At 53.5% G+C, this 13,869-nt stretch overlaps 1 protein-coding gene across 1 annotated transcript; it reads left to right on the plus strand.

Annotated features, from left to right (window-relative positions):
* Positions 1-783: 783 nt before the first annotated feature.
* LOC115497930 (uncharacterized) lies at positions 784-3,080 on the plus strand. The gene is made up of 5 exons (XM_072921602.1): positions 784-994; positions 1,355-1,482; positions 1,661-1,830; positions 2,576-2,755; positions 2,994-3,080. Exons 1-5 carry the CDS (start codon positions 876-878, stop codon positions 3,078-3,080), a joined length of 684 nt encoding a protein of 227 aa, XP_072777703.1. The 5' UTR covers positions 784-875.
* Positions 3,081-13,869: the final 10,789 nt, after the last annotated feature.

Here is a 13,869-nt window from a genome sequence, read left to right on the forward strand (position 1 = left end):
CTTCTTGCTCTCTAGAGCTCTCTGTTACAGGAAGGTGCAGCCAGGTGAGGGTCAGGCTCTGCTCCCAGGGAACAAGGGTCAGGAGCAGAGGAAACAGCCCCAAGCTGTGCCAGGGGAGGTTTGGATCGGGTGTTACAGGATAGCTGCAAGAGAAGGCTTTGTTTCTGAGGGTCTCTGTCAGACAGTCTCAGTTCTGGGGAATGTGGTAGGTTTGGCAAATGCACAGCAGAGGTTTTGCTTTGGCCACATCAGCCAGATTAACGTCCATCAGTCACTAAATGTCTGCTCAGCACAAAAGCCACTTCCCTGCGAGGCATCCTCTCCTTCCAGAGAGTTGCTTTGATAGGTGAGGAGGTGATGCTGTGATGTGAGTTTTGTCTTTGAAGGGGGAAATCCTGTATATTTTCCCTTGATTCAGCAAGTAAATTTGCTTTGTCAAACCTTCCTGAAATTGTCCATCAAAGAAATAGGTCCAGAGAGAAATTCTGTTTGCAAAGTGGCAAAAGTAGAAGATGCAGTGGTTTTGGGTGACAACACGGAGTTTGGAGGAGGGATGCTTGTTGGGAAGGAGCTGTCTGGTCCCAGGCAGGGCAGCAGGGCCTGACACAGCACTTCCAAGGTAACAGTGCCAGAGGCTTTTGGCAGCCCAGGCTATCAGAGCTGCCCAGGACAGGTGCTGTGAAACTTTGAGCCCAGAGCACAGGTGCTCCTTGTCCTCTGGCTGCCTGCGAGGTGCCACTGGCTGGCTCTGCACAGGGCTCCTGAGGAAGGGCTCGAGCTGTACCTTGTCCCACTTGCAGGTTTCCCAGGAGCAAGAGTCATTGGGCAGGGCTCTGGAGCAGCTGCACCAGGAATCCTCTGGCCAAGAGCATGAAATGGCTCAGGTGTGCAGAGAGAAGGAGCTGCTGGGCCGTGAGAAGGCTGCCCTTGAGGGCCGACTGGCAGCCACAGAGCGCCACCAACATGACCTTTCCAAGCAGCTGGCAGAGACCAGGTAAAGGCAGGGAGCAAACCCTAGGCAGGACAGGGCTGAAGAGCTGTAATGATAAAGGTGCTAAACACTACACAGGGGTTTGTAGTACTCTCTGTGCTTTTCAGATGTAGATTTGGCTGTTGAGGCCAAGTTGGGCTGGGCTGTCTGTGCTATGCCAGGCCATAGGGAAGGCCTGGGCAGTCACTGCGAGGGCCCGGCTCTGCTGTTGACATGGCACAAATGTGCCTTGTTTGGGCGAGTTTCCACGTCACTCATTTCCCATACTCAGGTGTGAGGATCTTGAGCCACATTGTCCTGGAATAACCGGCTGTGGGAGTCTGGGGCAAGCAACTCATGTCTCTCTGTGTGTGCAACTTGTAGGTCAGCAAAGGAGAGCCTGGAATCCAGGCTGTGTGCTGCTCAGCAGCAGATATCTCAGCTGGAGGTTACCTGGAACCATCTGGAGGCTCAAGTGCTCTCAGTCACACAGACCAAGGAGGTGCTAGAAGGTGAGAATCTCGTGTGCTTTGTTTGTGGTGCTGCCCCTTCCTAGAGCAGCTAAACACCCTGTAAAGCTGCCTCTGTCCACAGGGCTTCTGAGGAGTGGTGGGGTTGGTGGCACTCAAAGGGCCTGAGGTCAGTAAAGTCAGTAGAGACTCTGACTCTTGGTGTTGGTCGTGTTTGCAGGAGAAGTGAAGTGCTTGCAACGTGAGCTGGAAGCAGAGAGAGCTCTCAGGAGGCAGGAAAGGGAGGACACAGCTCAACAGCTCCTGCAGGCAGAGCAGCAGTATCACGAAAGCCTCAGGCTTCAGGGAACTGCTCAGCAGCTGGAAATAAAGAAGCTCCTGCAAGACCTGGTAGGGGACAGTACACTTCTGAATTGTCCAAGCCAGCCCTGTGGGTTGGTTTAGCACAAGCAGAGCCTGAGGGTGTGAAAGGGCAGCAATCCTCTGCCAGAGGCCTCCCGCTGCTGGGCCGGGCAGCAGAACCAGCAGCTCAGACTTGGAAGTGCCTGAAGGCCCCCAGGATGGTGCTGGGACAGTAAATGCAGCCAGAGCTTCAGTGAGGGTGTAAGAGGAGTTCCAGAGCAGGTTGGGCAGTGCCCACCCAAAGCGTGGCAGCCCAGGGCAGGATTGTCCTTGAGTCCCACCTGCCACAGAGCAGATGCCAGCGTGGAGCAGATGCCAGTGTGGAGCAGATGCCAACAGTGCTGCTGGCTGCAGGTGTGGGAACTCGGTTCCTTTCTTGCTGTGCTTCCACAGTGGACAGAGGGATTAGCTTTGGGCTGGAAGCAAATGGAACAGGCCCCTTGTCCCTGGTCCTTCAGTCCTTGTGACTGGGGCATCAGAGAGGGGAAGGTGACACCTCCTTTTCTGAATGCTTGGACTCAACGCTTGGGAAGGTCTTTGCCAAGATAAGAGGTTCCACGAGTCTGTGATTGTTGCACCTGCTGAGCTTCCTTTTGAATTCCATGACAGGACACGGTTTCTGGAGTGCTGTTGTCTTTTCCCGTTGGGGGTTGTGGGAGGGATGAAGCTTCACCTGTTTCAGCAAGGAGCTTGCCTGGGACTTCATCTTGCAAATTTTTCCTCCCCTCCTCAGTCAAGTGAGCGTGAAAGGCACCATGCAGAGATGCAGGAGACGCTGGAGCAATGGGAAAAAGAGAAGGCAGAGAGAGAGCAGGAGCACAAGAAGGTGCTGTTTGAGATGAGGCAGAAAGTTGCCACCCTGCTGGCCCAACAAGAAGAGGAACAAACTAGATTTGAAGATGCCAAACGACAGGTAATGATTGTGAGAGGAGAACTGGTGTGATTTTTTGCAAAGCTGGAGCTGTGGGACATGGCAGGACATGGGGCTGTGTGGAGCCTGCCCTCTGTGTCTTCTACATTGAATTAGGGGAGGTGAAAGCTGAATGGGGCTGTCTTTGGGACCAGGACTGAGCCCTCTCATAGGAAGCCAGGCAGAAACATCAGCTGTCAGCTGAGATTTTTCTGCTGCTCTTGTGCTCTGTTGTTCTAAGATGTACCTCAGGGTACCTTCACTGTTCTCTTTCCGCTCCCCTTTTGGTGTGTACTGGCATGTGTTCGTAGCCAAAGTGAGCTTGTAGATCTTTTCTTATGTGGGAAAGGGGAGGGCGCAACAGGAACACAGACAAGAGAAAAATCTTTTCCAAGACTTGCCTGGAGTATTTCTGAACAGTAACCCAGAGATGTCTTTGTGGCCGTGTTTTAAGTCACTTCCTGGGAAGCTGTGTCTGCCCCGGGGCAGGCAGTAGCCCAGGGGAGCTGCAGCCCAGTGCTGTGAGAGCACGTGAGCCCATCAGTCTTTGCCTCTGCCACGGATGTGGCAGGAGAAGTGTGAAGCCCTCTGCTCTTTCCTTCTGTGCAGGTGCTGCTGGAAGAGCAGAAGGAGAAGAGTGCTTTATCAGAGGCACTGCTCCAAACTCAGGGAGAGCTCAGACAAGCACACCAGCAGGTCCAGCAGCTCAGGCAGGAGCTGAAAGAGCAGCAAGAGAAGGGGCAGGTAAGAGTGAGTAGGCAGGCAACAGAGGGCAGGGCAGTGAGAAGGGCACCAAAGGCAGCTCCTGGGACTGAGGAGGCAAGGGCTGCTTCAGGCCCTGGGAGCACAGAGCCTGGTAAGCTCCAGAGCTCAGCCCCAGGAAGGAAGGTTGCAGTGGAAGCAGAGAGCTGGGTAGAGAAGCAAAAAGAAGCAGCTGAAGCAATGGGATTTTGAGGCAGCACGTAGAACAAGCTGAGCCGGAGGGCAGGTCCCAGGAAGTTGCTCTGCATTTTGTTTTCCAGACCATTGAGGCAAATCTGCAAGCTGAGCTGCAGGCAGCTCGCAGTGAAGTCCAGACAGCGCAGAGGAGGCACGAGGAAGAGCTACAAGGCCTCAAAGAGGAAATGAATCTCCTCCTTGAGCAGAGGGAGGCTTTCCAAAAGCAGGTGAGTGAAACAGCAGTGGCACTGCAGCCGTGCAGGGAGGGGTCTGTGGCCTTCTTGCTTTTCCATGGCAGAGCAGCAGCTGATGGGGTGATCCCTGGGGCTGTCTCAGGCTCTGGGGGCTCCGTGGCAGCTGCTCTTCAGGACGCCCAAAGCTCTGCTGAATCTCAGCTGCTGCTCTGGACAGCAGGGCTAGTCCTCTGGGCTGTTGGCCAGCAAGCATCAGCAAGGATTCCTGCTGGCCTCTCCTTGCTAGCCTTGGTGTGGGAGGTGCTTTTTCAGGTGCCCTTGGTGGTGGGCCACTTGGAGACTGCAACAAGTTGTCCATATCCAGTGTGAATCTGGTGCTCTCAGGACAGGGAGAAATGGAAAGTTGTCCTTTGCCTTTCCTCACAGCCTGTGCTGTGGCTGACAGTGACAAGCTGTGGCTGTAGCCTCTGACTGCTTTGTTCTGTTTGACTGGAGGTGGGAGAGTTGACATCTCAGCTGGCAGCCTCCCGAGAGTCCCAGGAAATGACTGTCCAGAGAGCCCAGCAAGATGTGAGGGAGGCCCAGGAAGAGTCCAGGCAGAAGCAGTTGGAGGTTGAGCACACCCAGAAGATGCTGGAGGAGGCAAAACAACAGAACAAGGAGCTGCAAGTGCATCTGCAGAACTTGGAGAGGGAATGGAGTCGATGGGAAGAAGTGGCTCAGCACAATTCAGAATTGCAGGCTTCTGTGCATACTCTAGAGAAGGAAAAAGCCAGGTAAATGAAAGCCTGTGGGACTCTGCATTGTGGTGAATGGATTCCCTCTTTGCCATCCTTGCACCTGCCAGGGCCTCTGGCAGCATTTCTTAAGTGGCAGATTCTGAACTCTGGGTGCAGACACTTCTCATGGTCTGCATGTGTCATGGTTTGACGCCCCATGAAAATGCAACCTACCAATCAAATGCTGTGAAATGCGATCGAGAGCAGAGCAAAGCAGGCCAAACTTAATAACAAAGGAAAGACTTTATTACACTACTGCTAATAATATAAAGGGGAAGAAAAAGAAAAAAAACCACACAAACTTCAAAATGAAAACCTTCCAAAACACTCCTCCTCCCACCACCCAACTCCAACAAACTACAGCGAGACCCATTTAGATCCTTAATCCAGTTTTCACCCTTCAATATAATCAATACTGAATCCATCGGGGAAGAGAGGAGTCCCCCTTGCACCACAGACCCCTAGGAAACACAGCTGCCACCTCTTGTGTTTCCATGTCACACGTGGCACTGCCCAGACCCACCGGCCAGTGCGACACTCTCCTCTCCATGTCACAGTGCTCTCACCACCATGCATGGACAGAGACTGCTTATAGGGCCCCTTTACGGATGCTTTGCCAAGGACCACCAGGAACAACAGTCCAGTATCGCATTTCTGGGACTAGAGTCCCCCCCATTTTCCCCTGGGGCCGAGGGTCCAAGGTCAGAGATCACCTTCTCATCTTCTCTGAAGACGGAGGGCATCCTCACACCCTCCTCAGCTCTCTCTGTCCATTCCAGAACTGGTAGTTGCTGAAGAAGGTCTCTTGGCTCACCAGTGCATCCCCCTAAAATGCAGTCCCTCTTGAAAGAAGGAGTGGTTCAGTCTATGGTAAACAAGCAGAGTCCAGCCAAAAGGCACTCCATCATCTCCCCCCAACCTTCTTCTCTGAACATCTGAGGTCCCAGGCTGTCTCTCTTTCCTTCAAATTGAGGAGGAGTAATATTTCATAAAGCCTTCATTTCCCAGGAAAGGGTTAAAATTCCTGGACTCCCCGGATGGCTGAAATCTCAGCCCAGGACTCCTTCTCCTGTCTCCCACGCTGGGCATCTTCCCCCCCTTCTCCTTCTCCTCTGTCGGCAAACTCCCAGGTGTCTGCTGGCTCTCTATCTCTTTTCCCTCTAGCTTAGGGGAGGGGGAACAAAGACATCCCAGATGTTCTCCACCCTTCCGTCCGCAGGAGCTGGCCCAGCTCGGTTCCGATCCTTCACCCCCTGGCCTACCTCTGCAGGCCGCATGGCTCCCCTCCCCCAGCCAGCCTGGGCTGGGGGGGAGGTCCGTACCTTGCGATGACCGGAACCAAAGGAGAGTGAGTCCTCCTGGGAATTCCGCCTTTAACCCCTCTGTGTTCTCAGAGGCGTGTCCACCTTCAATTGGTCACCCCAAGTGTCAGTATCCAAACCTGACCCCTGACTGTGACCTCTTCCTTCCAAAAAAAAAATTCTCTTCCCGTGTCAAACCATGAGAGGATGTTGTCTTTCATTTTCTTTCCTTTTAAGCCTTCAGCTAGAGTTTTTCTGCAGTCAAAGTCTTTTGGGGTAGTCCTTTGCCTCTAGGGGGTATTGTGTTGTTAGGTGGGTGTGTTGAAGCTGCCCGAGCTGCATTGTAAGGAGCTGGATCCATCCATCAGCCCCACCTTGGGTCTTGTACCTTGAAGCCTTTGGGATGTGGATCAGCCTGGCTTCTGATGCTCTTTCTGGGCAGAACCATCTTAAGGCCCTGCTTGCTGATCTAGGCCAGATTGCCCTCAGAGGCAGCCCAGAAACAAGAATGCCTCTGTGGCATCGTTCCTCATAAAATGTGTCCTGGGGCCTGGAGGGGGTCAAGCAGGCTCCCTGCCACCCTGCACAGTCACAGGCATTACTGACTGTGCAAAGAATGCAGAAACAGGACCAGGGGATGGGGGGCTCCTCCAGCTGATCGAGTCCTGCCAGTCTTCAGTGCCACAGGATTCTTCTTCCAAACCAAAGACAAAGGAGAGGCAGGGCACTCCTGCTTGCCTGGAGCCTTCTGCATCTGCCATCAGGTTTTGCTCCAAGCCTTGGCTGCCACTTGGGCCTCTGTTTCTCCAGCTGAAAGTAGGATGGGTGCTGGTAAACCTTAGGGAACTCGCCAGAGATCCCCTGGCTGTAGGCTGCTGCTCCTCCTACCGGGACGTAGAAGATTGGGGAAGGAAATGTCTCTTCCATGTTGACCAAACCTCCCTGCCTTGGAGCCTGGTTAGTCAGAAGAAAATTGTTCCTCTCCTCTAAAGTCTTCATTGCAAGACTTCATTAGCTTTGTATTCACATTCCCATCTCAAAAAGAAGGTAGGGCATGTAGGCAGGACTCCCTGTTCTTTCAGGAGCAAAAGCAGAGTCGGCACATGTTGGGCTGTGACTGCAGGGGGAACAAACAGCCAAGTTGTTTAGACAAACCTCATCAGACAGAGGAGTTTTTCCCTGAGGTGCTGCAAGTCCTAAGAGCTTATAGAATGTGATATCATATAGTAATGAGTTGCTTGCTTCCCTTCTAGGCTGCTTGTGTCTCTGGAGGAGAAGAACCAGTGCTTCCGAAAACTGGAAGAACAGAACCTGGTGCTGAAAAATCGTGTGTCTCGCTTATTTTCTGCTCTTAAGCAGGCAGAGCAGCTCTGTTCTGAGCATAGGAGACAAATGCAGGAGCTCAACACCCAGGTAAGCTGTGCAGTGGCATCCTCTTCTCCAGGGACACACAGCAGCACCTTTGGCTTGGAGGCCCCAACCTCTTTCCCCTCCCGGCAGCATCCACAGCTGCCGTGTTCTGCCCGGGGCTGCTGCGGCACCCTGAGGCCCAGGCTGGATCTGGTGTCTGCTGCCGAAGTTTTGCACCGTTCTCTCCCGGCTCCCAGCAGGACATCTGGGAGAGGAAGCAGCAGCAGCCTCCTCTGGAGCTTCTCCGTCCCTCTGTTAGCAGTGTTGTCCCAGACAGAGTTGGTGCCTGTGCCAGCACTGAGCAATGTGGGGACACAGAGGTGGCTGTGGCAGGCTGGGCAGGGCACTTCCAGCGCAGCCATCTCAGCTGCTGTTCAGAGCTGCAGCCTCAAGGATGCCCATTGCCTCCCTTTCCCTCTTTTCTCTACATTTGTCTCCATTGGAACCCTTGCTTCTGTGCCTTCTGGTTTTGGCATGGTTTTTGCCTGAAATAATTTCTCCTTTGTTCCTCTCCCTACTGTGCACTCTGCGGCCTCAGGAGCAGCCCTGTCCCTGAGGCTCTGTGCATCCTTCTTCCAGATGCAGGCCATGCTGCTGGCAGAGATAGAGAAGACAGCTCAGCAGGCAACTGAAGAGAAGCAGCTGCTGGAAACTGAGGTGTCTGAGCTGCGTGTGAGGCTCCAGAGCTCTGAGGAAAGAGCAGAGGCCATGGCCACACAGTGTAAGGCCATGGAGCTGGGGCTGAGGAAGACACAGGCTCAGAGGGACAATCTCAGAGCCTACAATCAGGAGCTGCTGAAACAGCTGGAGCACATTGAGCAAGGTACAGCTTCTCCTCCCCCAGCCACTGCCCCACCCTGTCCCACCTGCAAGGATCTTGCTGATGCCTTGCAGAGGAAAAGTGCCCAGAGATGGCAAAGGGGAAAAACAGCCAGCAGGAAATTTATCCATCCAAGTGCCAGTGAAAGCTTTTTTCTTGAGAAAGATGCTGTGGCTTGCAGAGCCATCTGGCTGTGCTAGGGCTGATCCTGGGCTGGAGCCTTTCAGGTGCTGTGTCTCTGTTAAGGAGCTGCAGCTGGATGCCTCAGCTTGATTCCCCCAAATTCCAGGCCCTGCCAGAGCCTCCAGGCCATTGGCCTCTCTGAGCAGGGCTGCACAGACATCCCCTCTCCTTTGTCCCTCTTGGATTGCTCCCTCTGCACAAGACCAAGAGCAAACACACTTTCCTATCCCTCTGAACCTTGCCCCTTTCCTTCCTGCTTTTTTCTCTGCCTGGAAGTTTCCTTCATTTCTGTCAGCTTTGGAGCCCTTGTGTGCTCAGGGCCTGGCAAACACCGGCAGGCAGAGAAGACAGTGCTGTTGTCTCTGCAGGATGCACATCAGTGTGTCTTTGCTTTGCTTGTCCCCTTCTCCTTCTCCTTCCCTTCTCTGCTGCAGTTTGGTGGAAGACACAACTCAAGTACCTTTCTCGAGAAAGTGCCCTGGAGAAAGAGGCCACTGAAAGACAGGAAGAGGCTGTGACTCTTCGTCAGGAGGTGGCATCTCTGAAGAGGAAATTGGAGACTCTGGAGAAGGAAAGGAAGGATGTGCTGGTGAGATTGGCAGATGCCACAGAGGGCCAATTCCTAGCTATGTCTGGACCTTGTGGTGATAGTTCTAAGGAGCAGACTTTTTCAGTTAAACTTTTCTAACTGCATTCTTCTGAATAAGGAGGAGATGTTGTAGTCATGCCAAAGGCAGGTAATGCTGAAGCTGCTGATTTTCCTCCATGCTGGGCTTCTGTGCCCTAGAAGCTTTAGTTCTCAATCTCCACACTCTCTCTATGGCCATGGCATGGTTTGGGGAATTCCTTGTGTCCAAACCCATGTTCACATTTCTAAATATCTGAAAGGGAAGGTGAGAAAACCAAGACTGCTGTTAATAGAAAGGTGTTTGGCCTTGGCCATCTGAGAGCAGCCAGTGGGGAGAGAAGAGAGGAAAGCCGAGTGCTGATCCACACCAGGACGTGTGCCTGCAAGGGGAGAACTCGTCCTGAGTGGCAGCAGAGAATGACAGACTGATCTGGCCATTGCTGCTCCAAGAGAGGGCAGTGGGGCTCTTGAGGATGGGGCCATGGAAGCTCTACACAGGAGAGGTGGAACAGCACTCCTGGCATCCCAGCCCCAGGGAAGGAAATGCTGGGGGTGTTTGCTCTTGCCTTCCTCCCTGATGGAGAGCATGTCCTCGTGGCACTGCCTAAATCCTGCTTAGCATGGACTTGAAATCGTGGCTGCAGTTCTGGCAGCTCCTGCCCAAAGGAGCGCTGGAGTGGAGCTGCAAGAGGTCGGGGAAGGGCGGAAAGGAAGCTGGGACAGGCTGAGCGAGCTGGGCAAGAGCAGCATCAAGGGGGGAAGCAGCAAAGGTCTGCAGCATGCCGAGGGGCAGAGAGAGAGGGGCAGCCTGTGCCTGCCCCTGCAGCAGGGGTCCAGATCTGGTCTGAAAAGCAAACCGAGAGAGGGAGAGAGTGACCCTTTTTCTCCCTGTTTTGGCAGCATGAACGGGAATTGAACCAGCAGCAAATGAGAGATGTGAAAAGGAAGAATGAAATGTGTGCACCTGAGATGAGAAATCATAAAGAAAATACTCAAGAATTGGAAGTGGAGAGGGAAGACATGCAGGAAGAGTTGGAGCACGGGGCTACTGCTTTGAAGAAAGGGAGGGAGTACACTCAAGTACTGACTGCTGCCCTGAACAAGAGTGAAATTGCCCAAGGGTCTCTGAAGAAGCACTTGGACATCCTGAAGGGAGAGTCTGGTATCCAGGGAGGCACTGGCATTGACCTTCAGTCCACTCCAGAGTCCCTGAGCTATTCCAGTGCTTCTTCCCATGAAGAGGTGGGTCTCTATCCCTGTCAGTCCAGGGCTGCGTGGGTAAAGCAGCCCGGGCTGCAGCAGGCAGCCTTGTCTGTCTGCCTGGCTCCAGCCAGAGACCACTGACTGCCAGATTGTTTCCTGGCTCGCCCAGAATGACTGATCCAGCTCTGGAGCTTGCTGTTCAAATCAGCTCCAGGCCATAAGCAGGGCATGGGGAGCTGCTTCTCCTGTGCCCATGCAACACATGGGGGTTTGGATTTGGTGTGGGAAGAAATGGAGCAGGTGAGCAGAGGAATGGGCAAAACTGAGCAGAGGTTTGGAGCAAGGGCTGAAAAGCAGCTACACTCCTGGTGCTCAGAGTAATTGGTATTGGCACTTGTGGAAGATGCAGTGGTTTTGGGTGACAACACGGAGGTTGGAGGAGGGATGTGTGTTGGGAAGGAGCTGTCTGGTCCCAGGCAGGGCAGCAGGGCCTGACACAGCACTTCCAAGGTAACAGTGCCAGAGGCTTTTGGCAGCCCAGGCTATCAGAGCTGCCCAGGACAGGTGCTGTGAAACTTTGAGCCCAGAGCACAGGTGCTCCTTGTCCTCTGGCTGCCTGCGAGGTGCCACTGGCTGGCTCTGCACAGGGCTCCTGAGGAAGGGCTCGAGCTGTACCTTGTCCCACTTGCAGCTCTCCCAGGAGCAAGATTCGTCCAGCTGGTCTCTGGAGCAGCTGAGCCAGGACTCCTCTGAGGAATCCTTTGGCCAAGGGCACGCACTGGCCCAGGTGTGCCGAGAGGAGGAGCTGCTGGCCCAGAAGGCTGACCTTGAGGGCCGACTGGCAGCCACGGAGTGGCTCCGACAAGACCTTTCCAGGCAGCTGGCAGAGACCAGGTAAGGGCAGGCAGCAGAGCTTTTTCAGATGCTTTTACAGTCCATGGACACAATATGGAAGCGTCTCAAGAACAAGAATATGCCACAATGTGAAGGTTATTCTGACACCTAAAGCCAGCAAAGCTCTCTCGAGCCTTGGGCTCCTGTTTGTGCCGCTGAGCACACTCCTGTGGGAAGCCCAGAGCAATCCACCCAGCCCTGAACTGAGTAGTACTTAAACCATGCAGATGCTGAGTGAAACCACAAGTTTCTCTGGGGTTTGGTTCCTTGTTCTGGGCATTGAACACCCCTCGTTCCTTACCAAGTAGCTTGATATGATCCTGATGGTCAGGACTGAAGCTTCGCCTTCAGCATTCCAGGCTCTTTCCTTGGCACGTTGGGAGTAGCAGGCTGCCATTCAGGGGGAAGCCAGAGGCTCCTGCTGAAAACCCTGGGGGCTTTCAGCTTCCAAGCACACGCTTGAGAAATGTGGGACAGGCCCTAGAGCTGGTTAGAGCGCAGCAGGGAAAGCTCTTTGGAATTCTCAACAGCCTGGCTGATTGTTGATGGGCACCCAGCTGCCAAACCTGCCAAGGTCCCTTTGGATGGTCCCTCTCACTCTGTAAAGAAGGACAAGTCCCTTGGGCTACTGCCTGCTTGGCCAGCAACACTAAAATAAAGGTGGCAAGTCTGCTCCATGACCTTGCAAGAGTTTAAACTGCAGTCCCTGCATTCAGGTGCTTGTTGTTCAGACAAAAGGGTGTTGTAATTTTTTACAAGTGCTGCTATGACCATGAGAATTTACTGTGCCATGCAAAGTCATTCTGAAGTCTCCTAAATACAGGGTGTGTGGAAGATGATGTACCTTTGTGTCCATTATCAAAAGCATTAAAAAGTCAGCAGTCAGCCAGGACAAGAGTGTGTTGTCTGTGCAGAGCAGCTTGGAAGTGCTGATGAGAGGAGGGCTGTGAGCAGGGGCTGGGCTTTTGCTCGTCGCTCCAGCCTGTTTGGACACAGCTACCCCGTGTCCTAGGTCAGGATCAGCAACTGAAGGTTTGGCTGTTGAGGCCAAGTTGGGCTGGGCTGTCTGTGCTATGCCAGGCCATAGGGAAGGCCTGGGCAGTCACTCTGAGGGCCCGGCTCTGCTGTTGACATGGCACAAATGTGCCTTGTCTGGGCGAGTTTCCACGTCACTCATTTCCCATACTCAGGTGTGAGGATCTTGAGCCTCATTGTCCTGGAATAACCGGCTGTGGGAGTCTGGGGCAAGCAACTCATGTCTCTCTGTGTGTGCAACTTGTAGGTCAGCAAAGGAGAGCCTGGAATCCAGGCTGTGTGCTGCTCAGCAGCAGATATCTCAGCTGGAGGTGACCAGGGAACATCTGAAGGCAGAGCTGCAAGCTGAGCTGCAGGCAGCTCGTAGTGAAGTCCAGACAGCGCAGAGGAGGCACGAGGAAGAGCTACAAGGCCTCAAAGAGGAAATGAATCTCCTCCTTGAGCAGAGGGAGGCTTTCCAAAAGCAGGTGAGTGAAACAGCAGTGGCACTGCAGCCGTGCAGGGAGGGGTCTGTGGCCTTCTTGCTTTTCCATGGCAGAGCAGCAGCTGATGGGGTGATCCCTGGGGCTGTCTCAGGCTCTGGGGGCTCCGTGGCAGCTGCTCTTCAGGACGCCCAAAGCTCTGCTGAATCTCAGCTGCTGCTCTGGACAGCAGGGCTAGTCCTCTGGGCTGTTGGCCAGCAAGCATCAGCAAGGATTCCTGCTGGCCTCTTCTTGCTAGCCTTGGTGTGGGAGGTGCTTTTTCAGGTGCCCTTGGTGGTGGGCCACTTGGAGACTGCAACAAGTTGTCCATATCCAGTGTGAATCTGGTGCTCTCAGGACAGGGAGAAATGGAAAGTTGTCCTTTGCCTTTCCTCACAGCCTGTGCTGTGGCTGACAGTGACAAGCTGTGGCTGTAGCCTCTGACTGCTTTGTTCTGTTTGACTGGAGGTGGGAGAGTTGACATCTCAGCTGGCAGCCTCCCGAGAGTCCCAGGAAATGACTGTCCAGAGAGCCCAGCAAGATGTGAGGGAGGCCCAGGAAGAGTCCAGGCAGAAGCAGTTGGAGGTTGAGCACACCCAGAAGATGCTGGAGGAGGCAAAACAACAGAACAAGGAGCTGCAAGTGCATCTGCAGAACTTGGAGAGGGAATGGAGTCGATGGGAAGAAGTGGCTCAGCACAATTCAGAATTGCAGGCTTCTGTGCATACTCTAGAGAAGGAAAAAGCCAGGTAAATGAAAGCCTGTGGGACTCTGCATTGTGGTGAATGGATTCCCTCTTTGCCATCCTTGCACCTGCCAGGGCCTCTGGCAGCATTTCTTAAGTGGCAGATTCTGAACTCTGGGTGCAGACACTTCTCATGGTCTGCATGTGTCATGGTTTGACGCCCCATGAAAATGCAACCTACCAATCAAATGCTGTGAAATGCGATCGAGAGCAGAGCAAAGCAGGCCAAACTTAATAACAAAGGAAAGACTTTATTACACTACTGCTAATAATATAAAGGGGAAGAAAAAGAAAAAAAAACACACAAACTTCAAAATGAAAACCTTCCAAAACACTCCTCCTCCCACCACCCAACTCCAACCAACCACAGCGAGACCCATTTAGATCCTTAATCCAGTTTTCACCCTTCAATATAATCAATACTGAATCCATCGGGGAAGAGAGGAGTCCCCCTTGCACCACAGACCCCCAGGAAACACAGCTGCCACCTCTTGTGTTTCCATGTCACACGTGGCACTGCCCAGA

Source organism: Taeniopygia guttata, chromosome 37, assembly GCF_048771995.1.
Source record: "Taeniopygia guttata chromosome 37, bTaeGut7.mat, whole genome shotgun sequence".
Taxonomy (NCBI): Eukaryota; Metazoa; Chordata; class Aves; order Passeriformes; family Estrildidae; genus Taeniopygia; species Taeniopygia guttata.